The 24135-nt window shown below is 50.8% G+C and overlaps 1 protein-coding gene and 1 long non-coding RNA gene across 2 annotated transcripts; one reads left to right on the forward strand and one right to left on the reverse strand.

Annotated features, from left to right (window-relative positions):
- The first annotated feature begins 3028 nt into the window (after nucleotides 1–3028).
- On the forward strand, nucleotides 3029–13071 carry LOC120382954 (cytochrome P450 2C5-like). Its single transcript, XM_039500444.1, has 9 exons — nucleotides 3029–3205; nucleotides 3470–3632; nucleotides 4563–4712; nucleotides 6123–6283; nucleotides 7071–7247; nucleotides 7981–8122; nucleotides 8885–9072; nucleotides 9925–10066; nucleotides 12556–13071. The coding sequence occupies exons 1-9, from the start codon at nucleotides 3029–3031 to the stop codon at nucleotides 12735–12737; spliced, it is 1482 nt and encodes a 493-aa protein (XP_039356378.1). The 3' UTR covers nucleotides 12738–13071.
- LOC120382957 lies at nucleotides 9102–16373 on the reverse strand. Its single transcript, XR_005588293.1, has 3 exons — nucleotides 16027–16373; nucleotides 14062–14150; nucleotides 9102–9913 (listed from the first exon to the last, which is right to left on the reverse strand). It is a non-coding gene; the product is annotated as an uncharacterized LOC120382957 (long non-coding RNA).
- Nucleotides 16374–24135: the final 7762 nt, after the last annotated feature.

Below are 24135 nucleotides of genomic sequence, written 5' to 3' on the forward strand. Positions count from 1 at the left end.
TGCAGAGGATTGTTATTATATCTACACTATAGCAGCAACCAGAAGTCCCATCATGCTAGGTGCTCTACGTACACACAGTAAGAGGCAGTCCCTGCCCCAGGGAACCTGCAGTCTAAACAGACAAAGGAAGGATTGGGAGCGAAGCCCAGAGCAACTGAATAACTCCCCCCAGTGACTGTGGCAGAGCCAGGAACTGATCCCAGATGTCCTGAGCCTTAGCTCAGTGCCTGGACCACTAGATCATTCTCACATTTACTGTGTGTCACAGAAATGACTGTGCCCAGAAAGCACAATTACACTAGCAGCCTCTGCAGAAGGGTCAGAGCAGTTCTAACTGCGCTGCCTCCAAATCAGGGGACAGGTGGTTGAAAAGGTCCAAAATCACCCTGCTATGAGCATGAAACCGTCAATTGAAACAAAACATTTTCACATTCTCCACTTTTTTATTTTGGCTCAGTTCAACATTAATTGGTGTTCCCTGAGCAGCCATGGTGCCTCATGGGAGTTGTAGTTTGAGTGCCTCATGCCCCCATTCTCTTCAATTGGATGGATTCCCTAGCAAGACAACACCTCCCATGACAGAAGGTGGTCACACAACTCCCACAATGCATTGCATCACACCACACTACACCATGGGAGATGTAGTCCAGCCTGGGAGTCCAGCCTATAGAGGCAAATCGGGGCATGAGGTAAGCAAACTACAATTCCCATGAGGCAATATGGGAGCTCAGGCAGACATATTAATATGGAACTGTCCCAAAGTGATACATTTCAATTCTCTTTGACAAACTGGAATATTTTTGTCAGTGTTCAAGCACAAGAAGAAAGTCAGAGCCAAGACAATGCATCATCCGGTCTTTATTTCTTCCTCTCTGTGCACTGTCCAGTCCCATCAAGCACTCCCTGAAAGTAAAATTCACTAGGTTCCTAGAAATTACCCTATACATATATATGCATGCTACCATACTATACAGCCCCCTACTGGGAAACTATCTATCATAACAAGTATGATTCAAGGTTAACCTAACCCAAAACAAAATATTTAGTTTCAATTTTCCCAATGGGAAATTAAAAAAAAAAAATTTCAGCAACACTGAAATTTTCCCATGGAAAAATGTTGATTTTGCACAATCAACTTTTTCTGTATATATTGTGACAAACTTCCTCCTCTACCTTGGTGGGTCCTGCTCTTATTGGCAGATTTGCTCACCTCAGTGACCTTCCCCACAGTGTGGGTCAACTCCTCATGTGTCTGATCAAGAGTTGGGAGGTTTGGGGGGAACCCGGGCCCACCCTCTACTCCGGGTTCCAGCCCAGGGCCCTGTGGATTGCAGCTGTCTATAGTGCCTCCTGTAACAGCTGCATGACAGCTACACCTTCCTGGGCTACTTCCCCATGGCCTCCTCCCAACACCTTCTTTATCCTCACCACAAGACCTTCCTCCTGGTGTCTGATAACGCTTGTACTCCTTAGTCCTCCAGCAGCACCCCCTCCCCCTCCCTCTCCGCTCCTTGCACCTCTTGCTCCCAGCTCCTCACACACACTTCCTCTCCTCTGGCTCTCCCCCCTCCCCTCCCTCAACTGGAGTGAGCTCCTTTTTAAACCCAGGTGCCCTGATTAGCCTGCCTTGATTGGCTGCAGGGGTTCTAATCAGCCTGTCTGCCTTAATTGGTTCTAGCAGGTTCCTGATTACTCTAGTGCAGCCCCTGCTCTGGTCACTCAGGGAACAGAAAATTACTCATCCAGTGACCAGTATATTTGCCCTCTACCAGACTCCTGTACCCCACTGGTTTGGGTCTGTCACAATATATAAAACCTCCCAATGTGATGAAAAACTCCTGACCAGGTCTAGGAGCAACCTAGCTAATTTCAAGGAATGGGCTCCAAGCCATTTCAGGTGTGGCCCCAGCCCCTGACTGCTTTCCCAACTGCTGTGGCTTAGCAATCTCATTTTCCTATTTTGACCAATGGCTTTCTCTCCCCTGTTACTGTGCCAAAGATTCATAACAACAAGAGGGGCAATGCCTAACTAAGGCTCTGATCCTGCAATGGGATAAGTATAGGCATTTTCTTGCACTAGTGCAGATTCCTAGTCAGGACAGCCTGCACGGACCCTTTTTCAGGGCTGCCCGGGGAGGGGGGCAAGTGGGGCAATTTGCCCCAGGCCCCCACGAGAGTTTTCCAGGGCCCCTGGAGCAGGGTCCTTCACTCGCTCCGGGGGGCCCGGAAAACTCTCACGGGGCTGGGACCCCCGGAGCTTCTTCGGCGTCAGAGGGTCCTTCCGCCCCTGAATTACCGCCGAAGCGGGACCCGCCGCCGAAGTGCCGGGTCTTTGGCGGTAATTTGGCAGCGGGGGCCCCTGCCGTGGGTCTTCGGGGCACTTTGGCGGCGGGTCCCGGAGCGGAAGGACCCCCCCGCCGCTGAATTACCGCCGAAGTGGGTGCCCCCCGCTGCCGAAGACCTCAGGCCCCCCTGAATCCTCTGGGCGGCCCTCCCCTTTTTGCAGGATCAGGGTCTTGCTGAGTATACAAGGGACGTGTTGAAACCGACAATACACAAAGCAGAGCAAATGGAAAAACCAACAAACCAAGAGATGGGGGCAGGGGTGGAGGGCATGTTTATCTCCATGCTCTCTCGGTTATAGACATCTTGTTCTGCATAGCAGCAATAGGGAAACCTTTTCAAACAAACAGTTCCTGTTGATGTCTGCCCCAGTGCGGATGTGTTCAATTAGTCACACACATGAGACAACATCATCTCTGTGTCACTGACCCTTAGAAGGGGAGATAAAGGGTCAGAGACCAAGATGCGATAAGAAATGACATTAAGTAACCTCATGTAGACACAGGTCAGTGTGTCACTGGAGGGGACAGAGACGCCCGGGAAGAGGGTGCTATATATAGAGAAGCCAGAGAGCAGATCTGGGCACCTCTCCACTCATCAGTGGAGTGCAGCATTTCACCCAGCCTTTCTGGCAAGCGAAAACAGTTCCTTTGCTGCCCTTCTGTGAGGGAGGTAACAGACAAGGATGGATGCTGGAGTGGCTGGGATCCTGAGTCTCTTTTTAATCCTCTCCACCATGTGCTTCATGCTTTGGAAAAACAACTGGAAACGAGGCCAGCTCCCTCCAGGACCAGCCCCGTGGTTCCTTCTGGGCAACCTGTGGCAGAAGGACGTTCTGCCCCTGACTCAATCCTACCAGAAGGTAAGGGACTTCCTTGCAGGCTAGTCTCACATTGCTGGCCTTGGGATGCCCTTGGTAAGTTGTTCCAAAGGCTAGGTACACTCTCAAACGTAGGCCTTAGTTCTCCACCTATCTGTGCTCAGTTGGTTACAACATTCGTTGTTTGTCACAGATCTTCCCCAGCATTCAAAATCCCACCCTTATCTCAGCTTTATGGCTCTTGGAGAGACTGTCAGTGATTTCTTTAGCTGATTAATGGAGCCCTCTCTGTACCTCTGCCCCTAGCTCAGCAAGAAGTATGGTCCAGTGTTCACCATCTGGCTTGGCCCAAAACCGGCTGTGGTGCTCTGCGGGTATGAGGCGGTGAGAGACGCTTTGGTGGGTCAGGCTGAAGAATTTGGTGGACGTGGTGCCATTGCCATTCATGAGAGAGTGACGGACGGATACGGTGGGTGTTTGGGTCTCTCCTCTTCTAGGTTATTTTATTGCGCCTGGGATTTATGGTGAAGTCCCTGACTGGAGAGGTCTGAGAAGAGAATGGATGAAAGCCCTAGACAAGAAAGGATGTTCTAGTGGTTAGGGGACTTGCCTGCGCCTTGGAAGATGTGCGGTCAATTTGTTGCTCTGACACAGACTTCTTATGCATTCTTGGGCGAGTCACTTAGTCTCTCTGTGCCTCAGTTCCCCATCTGTACAATCGGGATAATAGCACTGCCCTGCCTCACAGGGGTGTTAGGAGGATAAATACATTGAAGATTGTGAAATGTTCAGCTAACAGGGTAATGGGGACCAAATGCATACCTACAGAAAACAGCAGTCCCCAAGGGTGTGGCATTTCCCCACCCCTTATGCAATGGCCAAAGAAGAGCTAGTCAAAAAATACCATGCTAAGAAAGTTTTCAGGAGTTGATTTCATTCTGTTCAGCTTGAAATGGTCTTTTTCACAGGTTTTCATAGCATTTTTTTCCACCAGGTTTTCTGTAAATGAAAAATTTCCATAACTATTTTTAATAAAAAATGTGAACAATTTTGTTAACCTCAACAATTTTTCACAAAGGAAGCTGCTTTCACTATATGCGGATTCTGGCATGTTACATAGAATCACAGGCCATCTTAAATCAGAGGCATTTATTACATAAAACAGCTACGAACTATAGACCCAAACAGACTTCCACACAGGTTGAGTTCCAGCTTTGTCACCCTAGTTTACCAGGGACAACATCCTGTCTGGAATTTTGTACAGCACACCCTACAGACATCACTGGCTGAATGATATGGTTCCCATAGTTAATTTTCCAGAAGTTCTGGACTCTTTGTCTTTAGTAACCTGCTGTGGGTTTTGACAGTCAAACGATAGATTTTTAACTGCATCTTTCAGGGCTCGTCACTGGCACTGAGAAGAAATGGAGAGAGCTCCGCAGGTTCACAATCGCTACACTGCGGGATTTTGGGATGGGGAAGAAGACAATGGCACAGCGGGTGCAGGAGGAGGCTCAGTATTTGGTGGAGGCGGTGGCAGACATGGAAGGTAATTTGAACCCTATTCATTTCAATGTGCTGATACAAATAGAAGATACAGAATAGCCTTGTTGTCTCAAGAAGCAACTCATATAAGTAAATGGGAGAGATCTTTATAGGAACAGGGACCTCGCCCTTATCTTAAATGATTAAGGGCCTGCTGGAAAGCCCTTTGGAATCAATGGAAAGACTCCAGTGCTCTGATCCAAGCTTTTGGGCCCAGCCCCTCCAAGCTACTGAGGAGACTAACTCCTATTTAAACTCCTAAATACCTTTGAGGACCTGAGCCTTAGCATCCCTCCCTTCCTTCCTGACGACCTGCTTCTGTAAAATAGTCAGTGCATCACTGAGCCTGGATGCAGACAGAGTAGCACAAATGCACACAGCACAGTTATTGAGGGAGAGACTGGGGATGGACCCTATAGCTTTTGCCACAAATCGGGTTGATATTGGGTAACTCTCATAGAAAGGTTCACTGCAAAAGGGAAAAAAAATCTGAAGCTAAATTTCACAAGGTGACAGCGGTTAGAATAACACATTTAACTCTGAGTCCCAGCCCCTGATTGCACTTTCACCTAAAGGGCTAGGAACGGTGAGGATCCCACACAGTGTTCCTAGGCTCCATTGGATGATGTGTTTTTCCACATCCAAAGAGCAAACTGATACTTTTATCCAGAACGATCTTTAGTTTGGGTGCTCCCGTAATCTAAAATGAGAGAGAACAAAAATGTAGTGTCTCCCTGAGAGAGAGAGAGAGAGAGAGAGAGCGAGCGAGAGCGCACAGTATATGCATCTCCTTTGACAATCTGCACTGAGCTTTGAGAACAAAAATGGTGGCAGAGCTCTCCACAGAGGGAAAGAGCGTAGAAATGTACAGCACAAGGACAAATGAGTCCACCATAAGTATCCCATGACCAACGTCCTTTGTCCTCTGGACAGTTAAGTTTGGTGGACAAATGGGTTCCATCCTTCCTCCCCACTACAAGAAGCACAAAGACAAAGCAGGTTTTCTGTGAAGATCCAGAGGTGAGAAATGGGTCTCCTAGACGCTAGCAAAGGAGAGGAAGCCTTCTGGACCCCAAGCTCAGAAGATTATGGGTGGGGTATTTATTGGGCATTCCTACAGAAAGGGTAGGAGATCTGTGTGCCCCTTCTCAGTCTCCCCATGCAGGTAGGAGTGGATGGGGTCAGGGAGCTGAGTGAATCATTGAACCTTTCTCTGGACGGTGACTGGGCGGGACTCTTTATCTCGGTGGTTTTTAGATTAAAAGGATTCCATCCTGGGGTTAATTGCAGTGATGGGCAAGACGGGCATTATGTTTACAGGGGCAGGGAGGAACTTGACTGCGAACAAACCAGAGATGCATGTTGCATTTGACTCCATTTGTTGTGCTCTCCCTTACCTCCCTGGATGCCGCAGGTGAGGTGTTCGATCCCATAACCAGCGTCAGGCACGCTGTTTCTAACGTGGTTTGCGCCGTTGTCTTTGGGAGTCGTTTCAGCTACAAAGATGAGGCCTTTCTGGAGCTGTTGGGCATGATGGGGAACTACAGCCATTATTTCCTCTCTCGCTTTGCACAGGTATGTACCAGCGCCTCCCCTCTGAGCCCATTTGGTACTTCTCATCTGAGCACATGGGGTATTTCTCCTCTGAGCCCGTGGGGCGCCTCTCCATTCTGATACATCTCCCCATTCAGTTCAAAGGGAAGGCAGTGGAAAAACTCTCCTTAACATCAGTGGCAGCTGGACGGATCCAAAGCCTTCTGCAGTTAATGGAGAAACTCACTGACTTCAAGAGCTTTGGATCAGACCCCCAGGGCCAGCGCAACCCATTAGGTGACCTAGGCGGTCGCCTAGGGCACTAACATTTAGGGGGTGGCAACCGCGGTGGTTGGCTCTTTGGCCGCCCTGGTCGTTGACGGTATTTCGGGGGCGGGACCTTCCGCTGCCTAGGGCGCCAAAAGAGCTGGCGGCGCTCCTGCAGACCCCTGACCCCTGATACAGGGAAGCAACCCTCTTCAATGCACGTGCTTCAGTGGTGCCCTGAATGAGGCCATGAAGAGCATTTTCCCACTTCCAGCCCTGCTGTGCATCAGCTGGCCCTGTGCAGTCCCAGGCCAAAATCTTCCAAAGTGGCCATTGAGTTTTATGGGGCCTCCATTTTTACTGGCCACTTCTGGAAACGCAGCTGTCAAAGGTGTGGCTGATTGGAGTGAGGTGTTGTCACCCATGGATCAGGGCTGGAACCACATGTGACTACACATGTGAGAGAAATGATCAAGCCCTGCCACCACATGGTGGGGGCCGGGGGGATGAGAGAGGTGCACCCACAATCTCAGAACAGTCCTATCCCATCTCCTGTTCCCAGGTGTACAACACCTTTCCTGGCATCATGCGTTACCTGCCGGGACCACACAACAAGGTCTTCAATGAAAGTGAGAAGTTGAAGAACTTCATCCGAAAAAGGATTGACTCTCACAAGCAGACCCTGGAGCCAAGCTGTCCCCGGGACTACATTGACTGTTTCCTTATCAAGGCAGAGAAGGTACAGCAGGGCCTGAATGCCTTGGGGCTATTTCTAACTCTAATGACAGTAGCAAGAAGGGACCCCATTCAATGAGCGTGTATTAAATTGCATTCAGAGCTAGGTACTGACTGATCAGCATGTTACCGATTAATAGATGACAGGGACATCATAATCCCAGCCTGGCCCCATATCTCCAGCTCAGCTGGTAAACTGAGGCTGGGTGCTAGAGTAATAGCAGACTCCCAATCAAGGGCTTTGCTATGAGACTGGCTAAGTCTTAGCTAAGCGGCATCTTGGCCTAGCAGCTAAATCTGGGACTTAGATGAACCTGGGTTCTCTTCCTCTCTCTGACACTGACTGCCTGTGAGACCTTGGGAAATTCACTCTCCTGCTGCTTGTTATTCTGTAAAATGTCAGTAATAATTCCTACCCCCAGGCTCATGGTGAGGCTTAGCTGCCATTCCCAAAGCACTTTGTGATCCTAAGACAGAAGTTGCTACTCGCGAGCTGAGTGACCCGTGTATTTTATAGAACTATCTGGGGAGGTGGATGCTGCTCAGGGCTATGAAACGCGAGGCGAATCCCAAGGCATGCCAGAATCCAGCAAAGCTGCTGTTCACAATCAGATGAACCCCCTAGAGCTCTGGATGGGAACCAAACGCCCATCGCAAGCAGGCTGTGCAGCCTGGGGATGATTTTACAGCTGTCACTTTCCTTAAATCCACCAACCCACCCCTCTATCCATTTCCAGGGAAAGAGCACGTCAGGGGATGTATTCAGCGATGAAAACCTGCTCATGGCAGTGTTTGACCTCTTTGGTGCTGGGACAGTGAGCACTGCCAATAGCCTGTTGTTCTTCCTCTTGGTGATGGCAAAGTTCCCACAAATTCAAGGTACAAAGAACGGAGGTGGGGAGGGGGCGGGTTCTTTTCAGTGGCTTTAAGCCATGATGCAGCAAGGGGACTGATTCAGATTCTCTCCCTCTGAGTGTGCTCAGCTGAAGTGCCCTATAAGAACAGACTAGTAGGTCCTCTTCAGCACTGCCCCTGTGCTGTGAGGGGCTTGTGCAGAGATCTTTGCTGGATTAGGCCCATCACACACACACACACACACACGGACGGACGGTCAGGGTACTGTACAGGGTCTAGTGGTCGCAGTTCACCCTTCTCTCTTCGCACCCTGCCTGAGCAGGATACACTGACTGAGCCGGGGTGGGTGCCCATGGCATGCTCCGCAATATGTGGCTACCAGGTGCCAGGCTAACCAGACAGAGGCTGAACCAGAGCTCTGCGTTTCCTGGTGCCTGTTCGGGAAGTCTCTGCACTGCAATCGGAGGTGCTTGCAGCCCAGGCTGGCATACCCACACTAGTTTTAACCTCATTAGTGCGGCTAAAAATAGCAGTGAAGACACAGCAGCATGGGCTAGCAACATGAGCACGGACCCAGGGGTGTTTGGACAGCCCATGCTGCTGCATCTTCTTTGCCATTTTTAGCTAGTGTGGGTAGGCCTACACAGCTGCCATCTCACCTCCGGCTGCCGTGTAGACGTAAAACCAGGCCTTTCACTCCAGTTAGGCTGCTCTGTGTTTAATCTCCAAGCTCCCTCACAGCGAAGGCAAGGGGGGGTCAGTGCAGCAACTTCTAATCCTTTGCAGCCAAGGTCCAGCAGGAGATTGAGAAGGTGGTGGGGGCGACCCGTGCCCCTGGCATAGAGGACCGGATGAGGATGCCGTACACCAACGCAGTGATCCATGAGCTGCAGCGCAGCCAGAAAGGGCAGACTGAGAACTTCCCCCGGGCAGTGACTCGGCGCACAGAGTTCCGGGGCTACACCATCCCCCAGGTGCAGTAACTCCTCGGGACGCTCTCAGGGAAGGGGTGGAGGGCGAGCCCTGGACTGGAGCTTCATCCCCCCCACGCCTCCAAATTGTTTGCTTGTTTGAAAAGGTCCTGGCTCTTTCTCAGTCTCTGGCAGCACCACACTTTTCAGCACAGTGGGCAAAGGCTTGTGACTCTTGCAACTGATGCCGCTCCTAGTTTGTGGCGAGTGTGACTCCACCTGCTTTGGGTTCTGATGATCTGAACTCACCTCTCCCCATGAGCCATGCTGCTGCAAGCCAGAGCAGCACAGGTGCTCCAGCCAGGCCTGCCTTTCTCCCCATGGCAGGGAGCTGCTAGACTGACAGCCTGTGTGATGCTGGAATGTGCTCCCTCCTTGATCTCCTGGAGCCTCTGGCCATGCCATAAAGCCCATCTGTTTCCCAAGCATGTGGAGTGCAGGGGGGCTGCAGGCCTGGGCTCATGTGACTTTCCTGTGTCCAGGTGGGCGGGGCAGCCCTGTCTGTTAATCTCTAAGGGGTCAGATCCTGAGCTTAGCACGGGCACCTCTTGGGGTTTTTATAAATCTAAAATAAATAATTCCTAGCCTGGTCTCAATTTCCTGCGACACAGCTTGGCTCCAAGCCAGCCCTGTGCAGGGGGGCTGCACAACAGCGAAGATCCACTTAAGCCTTCCCTGAATGGGACGTCAGTGGTTACTTGCTTTGGCCCCTTTGCAGACTGATTATTTACCTTCTGTGCACAACCAGACTTCCCAGCTGTCTCCACTGCAGGCTGCTTCTCTGCTGCTGATCAAGCTGATCCATTACCGTATTTAATGTCTGCTTTTCCTGTCTCCTTCTGTCCTTTATCACAGGGCACAACTGTTATTCCAATGTTCAAGTCTGTGCATTCAGACCCAAAGCACTGGGAGACTCCAGAAGAGTTTGACCCAGGTCATTTCTTGGACGAGAAGGGGGAATTTAGGCCAAACGAGGCCTTTATGCCTTTCTCTGCAGGTAAAGGCTGGGATTTACAAAGGTCTCTGGCTGCTTTTTGCTGTACAATGAGAATGTGTCAATGACCTGGCTCCTGCTCCCAACAAAGTCAACAGCAAAATGCCCGTCTGAGTCTGTCTTCACTGCAAAGTTAACTCAGACTCTTCCCCAGGCATTGTCCGTAACCCCGCTCCTGTCCACACACAACCCTCGCTCACTTGAGTATAAAGATGCTTTCAACCCCAGATAGCTGGCCCAGCTCGGTTTACAGGCTAGAACTAGGGTGCTGCTTTCACTCGGCCTGGTAACCTGCCCACTTTGCAATGAGGAGGCAGGTTAAATCACTAGAGTGCTGGTGGTCCCCCAGTGCCTTCCCACAGTTCCCCTGTGTGTTTGGAAGAACAGACAAGCTCACCCACAAGTCACTGGGAAAGAATCACAGAGCAGTTCAGCTCACTGCAGCACCATGGGATGTGCCCCCCAAAATCCTAGCAACTCACACAGGGGAGTATAGCACCAGTGAGGACAGAGCAACTCGGGTAGGGATTTTCACACCCAGACAAGGCTAACCCGGGTGCCGATCACCCATGCTAACTCTGCAGTGAAGTCATATGCTAAGGAGAGTAGGATGGGAGTTCTTAGGGTATTTCTACACTGCAATATATGCCCAGGGTTCAAACACAGGCTCAAGCCTACCCCCCTTTTTGTCTACGCACAACTCGTGAACCCATGGCTTGGACCCCACGGGGTGCACGGTTTGAGCCTGAGTCAAGCCGAGAGTCAGGGTCCAAGCTCTGCAGTATAGACACAGCCCCTCTGGATTCATGCTTTGGGAGTCCACCATAAGTATCCCATGACCAACGTCCTTTGTCCTCTGGACAGTTAAGTTTGGTGGACAAATTTTCCCACACTGGACCTCAAACAAAGGGCTACATTTTGGCCACATTTTGAGAGGGTGCTAGGAAGTCTCGGACCTGGGTGGTTGGACTTGGGCCTGCATAATGCAGTGGAGATGGTGGAGCCCCAGCTTGGGACCCAGGGTTCAGCAATTCCTAACCTTGGGTTACAAATGTGTGTATATGCTCAAGCCGTAGGTTAACAAACCCAGGGTCTGCTAACTCAAGTTCTACTAACCCTAGGCTTACCCTGCAGTGCAGACATACCTGGGAAGTGCATTTCAACCCTGGCCTCTGCACCAGTTCTGAAGGATTAAATGGCACTAAAATGGCGCATGGGTCTTATGCTGGCGCCTTTGCAGAGGGCTGAATTTCACCATGATCACGGCTTGCAATAAGCATTCCACTGTAGAGTAGGACAATTATGTTCCCAAAGCCACTTCCAGCTGGTGCTGAGATGTTCAGTAAGGGATCCGATGGCAAATGACTGCATGTGGTGGTTCAGAGGAAAGAATTTCACACCTGTCTGGATGCTGCTTGTCTGCAGATAAGCAATGCTTGGGCAGGGCTGATTATACCATGTGTAAACTACACGCACTCAGGGGAATGCTCTGTTCCCCTCAAGTGGTGGCAGAACCCTCTAGGTAGGTTGATGGGGCTACTACAACGTTACCTAACGGAGCTGACTCATTTAGCTCAGATAAAAGCAGCAAAGAATCCTGTGGCACCTTATAGACTAACAGACGTTTTGCAGCATGAGCTTTCGTGGGTGAATACTCACTTCATCGGATGCAAGTAGTGGAAATTTCCAGGGACAGATATATATATATACCCCTCTGATACTTAGCTCAGATATTAGCAGAATATGCTTTTAGACCCTGAGGTTGCAAATTCAATTCCATCTCCCAGTGATCCAATGGAGAGGGGGGGGCGCAGTTTTGTAAATGTTTTGGCATTACATGCCAAGCAGAACTCGTTCTGTCTTTGCAAATTAGATATTTTGGGTGGGATTTTCAGAAGTGCCTGAGGGAGTTAGAGGCACAAGCCCCACTGAAAGTCAATGGGAGTTAGGCACCTCACTCAGACGGTTTTGAAAATCTCTCCCCCTGTTTCTGGGAATGTCAGATTTGGGACGCTCCTTTGGAGGGATTATTTGGGTGGCATGATCAGGTTGGCCGAAGTGGGGATTTGCCCAAGTCGGTCCTTGTAACAGGATTCCATTCTGCTCAGATCTCACAGAAATCTCTCATTGATCGTGGCAAAAGACAGATAAATAAATACTCCCATTGCCCAGTCAAACAGCAAACCAGTGGGAGAACTGTGTGTGGAACCCCAGAGTCCTGGTTTTCATGTCTGTCCATGAGGCTTCAATGATCTTTTGATAAAGAACAGCTGTGAGGGCCCTGAATTATTGCTTACACAGCAGAGGAGGAAGGGCCTTTGGCCATTAAAGTAACGTGTGGTTGTGCTTTGTTTGGGTAGAGGGTAGGTTGGTGGGTCTCTGAACCCATGCCTATTGAACTCAAGAGAAAGCCTCGGATTGACTTCAGTGGGTGTTGGATCAGGCCTTTAGCCTGTTTCTGTGGGTCTGTCTCACTTCCTTTTCTTTCCCAGGAAAGCGGATGTGCCCAGGGGAGGGGCTGGCCCGGATGGTGCTGTTTCTCTTCTTCAGCACACTGCTACAGAACTTCACCTTCAAGATAGTGACCGATCCCAAAGAGATGGACATATTATCTCTGTGGGTGGACTACCAGAACAAGGGGCCATACAGCAAATTCCAAGTCATCAGGCGCTAAGCGTCTGCCTGAGAGTGCGAGCAGGAAGGGAGCAACTTAGAATATCCAAAGCAACTGGGATGAACTGGGCTGGAGAAATGAGAATGCAGAGGAAACATCCACCGTGCGCTAACAACTGACTGCTGAGAACAAGGGTGTTTAAAGTGTTGGACTGGGGCTCAGAAAATTGGGGTTCAGTTCCCAGCTCTGACACAGATTCTCTGGGTGACCTCGGGCATGTCACTTAATCTCTCTGTTCCTCAATGGCCCATTTATAAAATGCAGATGACAATAATACTTCTGTTCTCCCACCCTGTGTCTGTCTTTCCTACTTAGACATAACGACGACTGTCTCTCTTGCTAAATGTTTGTACAGCATCTAGCGCAATGGGAACCTAATTTTGGCTGGGGCCTTTACACCCTGCTGTAACAGAAATAATACCAGCCACCCCTGGATTGTCACATCGGTGTGCCCTGTTCATTGTTTCAAATCAAGAACAATGCAAAACGAATTCCCTTCACTGCCCCTGTCTACTGCAAACAGCCCTTGGGGGAGGTGGATGATTGTACAGAAAAAAAGAGGATTTAAAAGTAAAATACAAGCTTTAAAACTGCACTAGCAGGCTGGGGTTTTAGTTTCAAGGGGTGCAATTTTTTAAGTCAGTCAGTGACTTAGGCTCCTAAGTCCCATTTTCAAAAGTGATTTAGATACTAAGGAGCCTAAAGACCTAGGCTCCTAAGGGTGAGATTTCCAAAAGTGCCTAGTTAGGTGCCTCACTTCCATTGAAAGTCTATGGGAATTAGACACCTGGGTCATTTAGGCATTTTTGAACTTTTTACTCCACATCTTTAGAGACATGCTTGAGGCCATGTAACTAGCAGGCAGAATTCTTAATAAAAACACCCCTGGTAAATATTCACACACACCCACTTACTTGTCAGTACAATAATTTGTCAATAGGCAGGGATTTTCCCACAGGAGAACATACTGGTATTCATGTAAGATTCTCCCCAGTACTGAGGGCTCCTGTGAGGCCTTCCAAGCCCCCTCGAAGCCCTGGGGGTCTTGCATGTTCCCTTGGCGCTGAGCTGAAGTTCATCCATAATGAAGACACGGGACATTTTCAAAAGCAGCCTCTGATTTTGGGAGCCCAGCTCACCAGTGTAAGGGAGAGGAGGACCAGGACCAGGTTCCCGTAAGTCCTGGCCTGGGTTGTCATGAAAGGGGCTGCTGGCTCCATTGCAGACACACATTTGTGACTGCCCCCTTAACCCCCCTTTGTCCCTCAGATTTGCTGTGCCACCAGCTCTGCTCCTTTGTACCGGGAGGGTCGACTGGACCTACCTGTGAGGAGGGATGGAGGTTTGCGATGCTGGGCCCTTGGCGGAGGTGGGGTCACCAGTGTGCCAGGTGGGGACACATCACTGATCTCTCTGCAACAACAACAAGAAAGTCTCAGAATGAGAGACGTCAGTCATTTTTTCACCCATAATTATACCCAAAGCTGCATTAATGGAATTTCTCTGGCAAAGGGGAGTCTAGAACAACCAGAGAAAGGGATAAAAACTACAGTTTTCAAAAGTGGCTTGTGATTTTGGGTGTCTGTCTCAGGGCCGCCCGGGGGGGCTGGGGGGCAAGTGGGGCAATTTGCCTGGGGCCCCAGGGGCCCCCACCAGAATATAGTATTCTCTGATATTGCAACTTTTTTTTTATGGAAGGGGCCCCCGAAACTGCTTTGCCCCAGACCCCCTGAATCCTCTGGGTGGCCCTGGTCTGTCTGAGGCACCATGGGCCAGATGCTCAGAAATGCTGAGCACCCACAGCTCCAGCTGAAGTCAATGAGGGACTGATCTGGTATCCCGCTGCTTCCTGCCAGCATGGTTGGTGTTTCCACTTTCATCAGAGAGGAGAAAATCGCCAGCTCCCAGTGAATTTGGAAGAAGGTGCTTTGGAAGTTAAAGCATGGACTGGAACTCTGGAGAGCTGGCTTCAATCTCTGTGCACCAGGGATCAGGGCCTGCAGCAGAGGCAGTCTCCAGGCAAGCCCAACAGCAGGCCTGCAGCCGGCTGCCTGATTGACTGTACCACCTGAGTGGTCAGGAAAGGCAGCTGGCTGACTGGCTAAGCACAGCCGCAGCAACTGCTCTCTGGCTGCTCAGTGTGTTCACATCTGCACTGCGATCTTCCCAGCGTCTGCTGCTCTTCCCCTGCTCCTACCTTGCTCCAGCCCTGCTCCTAGTCCTGTTCTTACTTTGTTCCCCTGTCTTGCTCCTGGTTCCAGCTTCCTCACTCTGACCGGGGATCCTGATCCCAGCTCTGGCCCTTGACTTGGTTCCTGGTTCCAGCTCTTACTCCTAACATGGCTGCTGGTTCCTGACTCCAGCCCTGACCTTTGGTTTGGATCCGCTCCCCTGGCTCCTGCTCCACCCAGCAGGCCTGACTGTCCACAGCCTCCTTGGGCAAGTCACTTCACCTCTCAGCAAGCCTCAGTTCCCCACCCATGCAATGGGGATAGTAAAGCTTCCTTCTCCCCCACACATGCGCTCACATTTAGACTGCGAGCTCTTTGGGGCAGAGACTGCCTTCTGCTATGTGTTTGTCCAGGAATTAGCCCAATCTCAACTGGGGCATCTTGGTGCTACCACAATCGAGTGGAGGAGGAAACTGTTAAAGTTTATCTGATTTTTTTCCTCCATGCTTTTAATCTTCAAGCAAACCCTTTTCTACTAAGAAACACACTGTGTTTGGAAAGATTAACCCAACCCTTCTGTGATGGGTTCGATCACAGAGACCCCCTTGGGACTGTCACCTGATGTGCTGAGATTACCTCTGAGCCCGTTTTCCCTGCCAGCTTGGGACTTCAGAACCCTGTCTTATTGAGCCAGATATGCTAACCTGCTGCAACACAGACCCAGGGTCTGAACCACATCCCCAAAGCTGCAGACTTAACTGAAAACAGCTTAGCAAGTATTCCTGTCTCCAGCACCCAGACACCCAGCTCCCAATGGGATCCAAACCCCAAATAAATCCGTTTTACTCTCTATAAAGCTTATATAGGGTAAACTCATAAATTGTCCGCCCTCTATAACACTGATAGAGAGAGCTGCATGGCTGTTTGCTCCCCCAGGTATTAGTTACTTACTCTGGGTTAATAAATAAACAAAAGTGATTTTATTAAGTATAAAAAGTAGGATTTAAGTGGTTTCAAGTAATAATAGACAGAATAAAGTAAGTCACAAAGCAAAGTAAAACAAAACACGCAAGTCTAAGCCTAATACATTAAGAACCTGATTACAGGTAATATCTCACCCTCAGAGATGTTCCAATAAGCTTCTTTCACAGACTGGACTCCTTTCTCATCTGGGTCCAATCCTTTCCCCTGGTACAATCCTTGTTAGTCCAGCTCAGGTGGTAACTAGGGGATTTCTTCATGACTGGCCTGCAGGTATGCAGGTAAACAGAGCCATGTACAGTCAATTGTCCTAGACAATGGGAGCCATCAAGATTCTAAACCACCATTCATGGCCCACACTTTGCATAATTACAATAGGACCTCAGAGTTGTGCTACACATTCCTAGTTTCAGGTACGAGAACGATACATTCATACAAATAGGATGAACACACTCAGTAGATTATAAGCTTTGTAATGATTCCTTACAAGAGATCTTTTGCCTAAAGCATATTCCAGTTACATCATATTCACATTTATAAACATATTTTATAAAGCATTATGGAGTGCAACATCACATCTTCCATCTCCGGGAAGAGAGAAGGAGCCAGGTGGCCTCATCCTTGGTTTGGTCTAGATGCACCAGGATCCACCCGGAGCGAAGGGTGAGCAGCAAAGTCCAATGGGGGCAGCCTGGAGACTGAAGTGGAAGAAGAGGAACCAGTGGCCTGAGGCTTTCGCCTCCTTTCTTTCTACACCGCGATCAGTGATTCTCTGTCACCATTCACCACCAGCAAAGCAAAGCAATGCACTTAGTCCGAATTCCATTGGCCGTTGGCTGGAGAAGAGCTGTTGGAGTCCAGCACTGCTGATTCTGGCGCATGGATGGAAACTGCTAGAAAGGCAAAAGTGGTCAATTGCCGCAGTGCCACAGCACCCTCCTGTTAGCACCCTGGGGTGACTCTATTCAAAGCTAAACTTTCACTCCCGAGATGGGGGAGGAGCCAGAGAGAAGTTGTTTGTACAGCACTGGAGAGCTCTCTCCACGAAGGGTGTCAAATGTTCTGTGCAGGGGAGAGCTCGGTCGAGCTGCAGCAGTGGGATTGGTTGGGGTGGGGAGTAGAGGCTGGGCTGCTGTTTCCCAGAATGTGAAAAGCCAACGCCTGAGGATCTGCAGTCCGAGTGGTGCCAGGCAATGCAACGATCTCCCTGCTGCTCACAGGGGCTCTCGCCGGTCTTGTGGGGCTAAAGCTCCTGTCTCCATGGAAGAAGAAGTGAGATCTGCCTCCAGGCCCCACACCCTGGCCTCTGATAAGCAATCTGCACCTGCCATACTGAGCACCTCCCTACAAAACCTCCATGGAGGTAGGCGAGATCCTGACCTTGCCTGTTACAGCTTCTTTATGCACAAGCTTTTGGCGGACAGAGGGGGGAATGTTGCAATTTATTCCAGAAAGTGCATTGCTCTGTTTGCCCAGCAAATTTCCTGGAGCCTTCTCTGTGAGTGAGACAGCAATAGCTGAGGTCAGCCATGGCACAAAGAATCAAGCCAAATACAGCAGGAGAAATCGCTGAGCTCAGTTGCACCTGGAAGTGGAACTTTTCTCTCAAGTAGGTTTATAAGCTCTTTTGTCTGCGTGACTCCTAGGAGGGGGTGGCTTGCTCACTCTGGCCTGTCTCCTGGAGTCCTGTAGGACAGTATCGTTTCATAAGCCTGAACCTTGCAGACTCAGGGGATGCTGTTATTGCCAATGTCTGCGAGTGAAGCTGGCAACTTGAGCAGGGAGTTAATCCCCTGTCTCTCGGCCTGTCCCTGCAGGTCACTGTTTCATAAGCCTAGTATGACACACTGGTGGCCCAAGTGTGATAAAATCCATCATGTCGAATTGTGTCAGCTCACAAAGCGTCAGCTAATATAACACACAATGGTTTGTTTCCTAACATAGCTGAGTGTGACGTATAGGAATCTACCAACTGGTGCTGTCACCCACTGCAAAGCCCAAGGCAGAGCTTGCCTAGCAGGAATCCAGAGGTGACAGTCCTTTCAGTCACATTTTTGTGTGTTATTGGCACATCTAAGGTTGTAATGACTCCCCCTTAATGTTCTGTGATTCCATTCCATGGGCTCAGCCCCACAAGTTTAATCAGATTCATACGCTTCCAATCCCCTTCTGCACCTGTCCAGACATCATCAGTCCCACAGTCCTGTCACACCACGCCAAATCTATTAATCCTTTCAAACCCTCCTCATGCACCACTCTCCCCCATCACCAGCATTTCGTGGAGGCTTCTGCCCCAACCTGGCTACTGTTCCTCACAGCCAACTTTATGCCTCCCTGATTCTTGGCCCAACTGGGGGCTAAAATGACCTTTGGTGTAACTCAGAGCAGTCTCAGGGCTGCTCTAAGTTGTGCTGACTGCTGTGATTCTCACAGGGACAGTTTCACCATTGGAAGATTGGGTGGAGTCTCATTTCTCCCACCTCTGGCCTAACCCTGACAAGCCCCAACTCCTACAAAGTGGGGGCAAAAAACATAACTGGCTTCAGGACTGAGCTTGATAAGTTTATGGAGGGGATGGTATGACAGGACTGCCTACTATGGCGTAGCAAAAATCCCCAACTGCTGGAAATGGGACACTAGATGGGGTGGGCTCTGAGTTACTACAGAGAATTCTTTCCCAGATATCTGCCTGGTGGGTCTTGTCCGGGTGATCACCATATTTGGGGTTGGGAAGAAATTTCCCCCCAGGTCAGATTGGCAGAGACCCTGGGGTGGGAGGAGGGTTCGCCTTCCTCTGCAGCATGGGGCACGGGTCACTTGCAGGTTTAAATTAGTGTAAATGGTGGATTCTCTGTAACTTGGAGTCTTTAAACCATGATTTGAGGACTTCAGTAATTCAGCCAGAGGTTAGGGGTCTATTACAGGAGTGGGTGGGTGAGGTTCTGGGCTTGCAAGGTGCAGGAGGTCAGACTAAATGATTGTGATGGTCCCTTCTGACCTTAAAGTCAGTGAGTCTATGAGGTAAAAGGTGATGCAAAAACCTGCTGATGCCGGCTGTATACTATATAAGGATTCCCCTACATGGGGAAATCCTTGGCTGCCTGCCTAGGGCCGCTTGGAATGACCTTTTCACTTGTACAAAGCCTGCTGAAGCAGCACAAATTGGCCCTTAATGAGGACTGGGAGTCCTGCCCATGGCCTGGAAGCTCCCGCTGCAAAAAGCATAGAATGACAGCTAAGAGTGTAACGATAGGCTGAGCTCGCGATATGTGACCATTCCAGGGGGCCTGCTGTTTGTTATGGCCTCTCCCGGAAAGATGTTTTTAAGTAGAATCCTTCAACTCAGGAACTAGTTACCACCCCTCGGTCCACCAGGGCTGCCACTGTGTTCCTCTCCCAGGGCACTCCTCAGGCCTGGGACGGGGCCTCTGCACTCATCCAGCCTCTGGTGTGCAACGTCCAGGCAGTCCGCCATGCAGGTCTGCTCAGGGGCTCAGCCCTCCGGCTGGGTCCAGGAGAGCCCACCCCTCCCAACAAAAGGAAAGGGACACAAACATGCTGTGACATGGGCACAGAGAGCCCTTGGTGAGCCGTGGCCCCAGTCTGGTTCTCAGGCTAGTCTAGAATTACTGGGTCAGAGTTGGGCCCTCCCACCCTTCAGGGTCACTCAAGAAGCGCCTACTTTCTCCAGGAGCTGAGGGCTGGAGGCCTGCTGCTCTCTCTCCTCTGCCCCCAGCTGTACCGTGGTTACCCCGACATCTCTCACAGGCGTGGCCAGGCTGGTTGAGCCCACGATAGCTCATAGAACCCCAAGTTTCCTAGTGCTGGGTTGTGTAGCCCACCATAGAGCCCAGACTGGTTGACCTTCAAGGCTTGTTGCACAGGCTTGTCCTACCTGGGGAAGGGGCGGGGGTATCAGATGAAGGAGCCATGAGTGGGTGAAGGGGGAGAGGGTTAGTTCTGATGGGTGGGGTTGGAAGATCCATACGTGAACATGGCCCCTTGGGAAATGTGTCTGTAATTTGTAACTGAACAGTGTTTCTGGATGGGGACAAAGTGAAACCATTAACAATGAGCCTGATCCACAAACAGCTGAAACCAATGGGAATCTTTCTATTGCTTGAAACCAGGGACTTTGGATTGGTGTGAAGCTGGCAGAATCCTACATGTTAAAGTGTCTCTTGCGTACGGTGCAAGTTGCTGCAGTTGTGCTAAGTGGGCAGCTGTGGCCTTGCCAATGAAGCAATAAATTGCTGCAAGGTGTACAGTGGAGAGACCCTGAGGTGTGCCTCCGATAGCATAAGAGCCCCTAGGCTGAAGTCCAACCACCGGAGAAGTGCCCCACAGCTTCCCCAAGTATTGTATTCCCTGCTGGAGTATTTTCCAGCAGCCACTGCAAGGAAAAGCAGTTCCTGAGGAAAGAAGGTAAAACAGAATCCCAAGGAATCCTATGCTGTGCAGTGGGTGGCTCCAAACCACCAGTACATGGAGCAGGAAACAGACACTACAGAACTGCTGGTGTGTTCCTGCATTTCCCATGGACTTGAACCTGATCCCCCTGGGTTTTAAAGTAAGGTCTCTTTACTGGATTCCTACCATGTCTCCTCTGCTCGCTTGATTCCTCCCTCTCGCTTTCAGCTAGGGGAGAAGTATGGAAATACCATTTACTTTGGCTGGAGGCCAGCCATGGGTCTCTGTGGAGTTACAACACATTGAAAGAGGCTCTTTTAGGATAGTGCCAGGTGCCAGGACAGGTGGGAAGCCAGCCTCTGCACCCCGGCTAAACTGATGACTGCGAGCCGCTGGAGGTATGTCCATGTCCCAATCCCCTGCCCCAGCCCAGAATCCCCCAAACCCCTCATCCCCAGCCACACCCCAGAGCCTGCACCCCCAGCCCACAGCTCTGACCCCCTCCTGCACCCCAACCTCCTGCCCCAGCCCAGAGCCCCCTCCCAGACCCTGAACCCCTCATTCCCAGCCCCACCCTACAGCCTTCACCCCAACCCTGAGCCCCTCCCACACCCCAAACCCCTCATCCCCAGCTCTGTTGGATCACAGGCATCAACAATTTTCTTCAACTAGGTCCCCAGAAAAAAAAGTTTGAAAACCACAGTCCTAGAGTGATTCACTGGCTGGTGAACCACCTAGTGGCTGGGCACGGCATACCAGGCTTCCCTCCTCTGGTGCCACAGCTAAACACCATTCAGGTCCGCTGGTGATCCACCACTTCTTGTGTTTTGGCCCTCCAGCCAGGTCACTTTATGTCCCATCCCTTCCAGGGTATCAGCAGCCCAAACAAACAGTGCCTCAGACACTGGTCATCAATACGTTGTCTTCTGCCCCTCGAGGGCTCCCTTTGCATCCCACTTTTCCCTCAGAGCTGTGGCCACAGGGCTTCTCCCTGAAGTCTCGCAACCAAACTCAAACCTGAATCAAAACACAAAAGCAACTTCTGCCCCTTCCCTTTTAATCTTTCTTGGATCCTCCCCAGCTCTCTGCAGAACACTGAATCCCAGGGTTACCTGCCTGGCGTTTTGCCCCTAATTCAGGGCCTATCACAAGAGACAACTCCACTCATGTAGCTTCTCTGTGGTTCTCTTTCCAGAGAGTGAGGAACACTAGACCATTTCTCTCCTGCGCTCTCCCCTCAGCTCCTCCCTAGTTGGGTCTGATAATGAATAGAATCCACACACCCTCCAGGTGTCACCTGGCAAACTAATTGGGCCCTCCAGCTCCTCTTAACCCTTTGAGTACCAGTGCAGGGTTTATGCTCCCATCACATGTGGGTTACAACAGGACACACTCATCAGCTCCCAGGAGCAGACCTAGATGGCAGGGGAGGGAGTTCACACATGTCCCTTGGGAGCAGAGCCAATATTTGGCCCCAAGAAGGAGAATCTCAAGGGCTTTATCCTGAAGAACCCTGGGACCGTCCCTACCGTAAACTAGTCACTGTTGCTGAAAGGAACAAGTGGCTGGGGTCCCCCTTCTGCTTCTGCAGCAGGATCTGAGGGCTTTTTCTCTGATCCACACACTGTTAAATGACTCCGTTAAGTGTGAGGTGTGCCCCACTGGATCGCTGCGCTGAGCCTCCATGCGATCCTCACAACGGCCCTGTGCTCTGTGGCAGGTAGATCACTGCGGTCAGGAGGGAGGGAGCGATGGGGGAGCCCCAGAATGCAAAGGGTGGCCCTGCTAGTTGTAATGTTCTGGCCTCTTGGTGGGTGAGAATGAACTGGCTGCTGCTGGTGCAGGCCGTGTAACAGGTGCTCTCCTTGGGGCTGCTCCTGCAAAGAGAACTCCTGCCTTGGTAGGAGCACATGGGGGATGCAGCACACAGTTGCTTCACACATGCCAACCGTCCAGCTGCTCCAGCAGTGCAGGGAGGTGAGGCCAAGCTGCTGATGCACTGAGACACCGCAGCAGTCCCTGCCTCCTCAGCTCCAGCTTGGAAGTTGAAGAGCCTTTACTGGGAGGGAGCTTGAAGATCAGTTCTCCATGTGAATCCCCACAGTCACCCAGGGGAGACACACTTCTCCCCATCTCCACCAGTTTAGGACACTTGCTTCCCCCACCAGTTAGGGGAGACAGGATCTCCTGGGCAGCAGAGGCTGGGGACTCAGAAGGTAGCCCACTCAGGCCCCGGATGCCCTCGACTAAAAGCATGCCCAGCACTTGAGCCAGAATGACCCTTTATTTTACTTTAAGGAACAATGCAGTAAGAAAGAAAGAACAAAAATAAAGTCTCAATGAGAGCGTGAGCACACTGTGTGCATGTGTCTCTTGTAACAATCTGCATCACTGAGAACAAAATAGCAGCTGTCTCTGCAGCAAGAAGGGGGACTTCCCTCCATTTAAAAGTGAAGTACATGTGAAACAAATTGCAACTGACCAGGGGCAGCTCTAGGGTTTGCGGCGCCCCAAGCAGGGCGGCACGCCGCGGGGGGCGCTCTGGCGGTCGCGGGTCCTGCAGCTCCGGTGGACCTCCCACAGGGATACCTGCGGATGCTCCACCAGAGCCGCAGGACCAGCGGACCCTCCGCAGGCACGTCTGCGGGAGGTCCACCGGAGCTGCCTGCCGCCCTCCCGCGGGACGCCGCCCCAAGCACGCGCTTGGCGCGCTGGGGTCTGGAGCCGGCCCTGCAACTGACACAAGTTGCATGCAATACGTCATACTTACTGGATCCCCAGGCCGATATGGATCTCAGCTCCCAAATCTGACGTAGCTTGACAGTGTACCAAACCCTATTCTCCTCATGACTCACCACTGCCTGGGATGGAAAGTCTCAGGCTCCCAGCCACGAGGGAAAGTCTAGCTCAAGGAGCCATACCTGCATGAGCTCAGATCAGGCTAGTGTGCTAACAACAGTGTACTCAGGGTGATGTGAGCGGTAGGAGGGGCTAGCCACCCTGAGTACTGTAACATCCCCATGGCACGTACCTGGGGCAGCTAGCCTCTCCCATGGCTTGTGCCGCTGTGGCAACTCTGTTTTAGCGCAATAGCTGGATCAGAGCTAGCACGGGTGGGTCTCCTTATCTTGTGCTGGGAATTACACCCCCACCTCCAAGTGTAGACGTACCCTAAGGCTGGAAGGAGAGTGAAATCTAACCCAGGGGAGAAAATCCATGCAGGACAATGGGCCAGGGCTAGGTGTGCTGGGGCGGCCATTGAGATAGCAGCAGTGATAGAGTGGCGTGAGCCACAATGAGATGTTGTTGGCTGCACCTAGGGGAGTACTTTAGAGAGCAGTAGAGGGGATGAAGTCTGGTAGCACAGGTAGGAAAGGCAGCAGCACCCCCAGTGACTGGACAGAGCTGATCTTTAGAAGACACCTGGCTAGCTTTACCATGCCACAGAGCAGTTAGTAGGGGCCCCTTGAGAGACTCCACTTTCTGAAACATAACTTAAATCAGTAAATGTCACAAATACATTTACTCTCTTAAGTCCCAATTCAGCAAAGCATTTAAGCATGTGCTTAACTTTAAACACACGAGTTGTGCCTATTGTGCAGAAACCTGTATTCTAAGTCAGTGTTTCTCAGCCTTTCCAGGTTGGCAAGCCCTTATCTGAAGTTAAAAATGTTCACAACTTCCTTATGTTTATGGTAAAGATGACTTGATCGTGTAGGATAAGGATATGTGGGGACTCGTGGGTTGCCAGGTGTGCAGTTTTCAACCGAACACCTGGTTGAAAAGGGACCTTCCCCAGCCTGGTGAAAATGAGTGAGTGAGGATAGGGGTGAGCG

Source organism: Mauremys reevesii, linkage group 15, assembly GCF_016161935.1.
Source record: "Mauremys reevesii isolate NIE-2019 linkage group 15, ASM1616193v1, whole genome shotgun sequence".
Classification (NCBI taxonomy): domain Eukaryota; kingdom Metazoa; phylum Chordata; order Testudines; family Geoemydidae; genus Mauremys; species Mauremys reevesii.

What these genes read in the sequence shown, in the direction of transcription:
- LOC120382954 (XM_039500444.1), top strand. Translation starts at nt 3,029, where the DNA reads ATGGATGCTGGAGTGGCTGGGATCCTGAGTCTCTTTTTAATCCTCTCC. An exon ending in GAGAGTGACGGACGGATACG is followed by an intron (nt 3,633 to 4,562) that starts GTGGGTGTTTGG and finishes TGCATCTTTCAG; the next exon opens with GGCTCGTCACTGGCACTGAG. An exon ending in AAAGTTCCCACAAATTCAAG is followed by an intron (nt 8,123 to 8,884) that starts GTACAAAGAACG and finishes AATCCTTTGCAG; the next exon opens with CCAAGGTCCAGCAGGAGATT.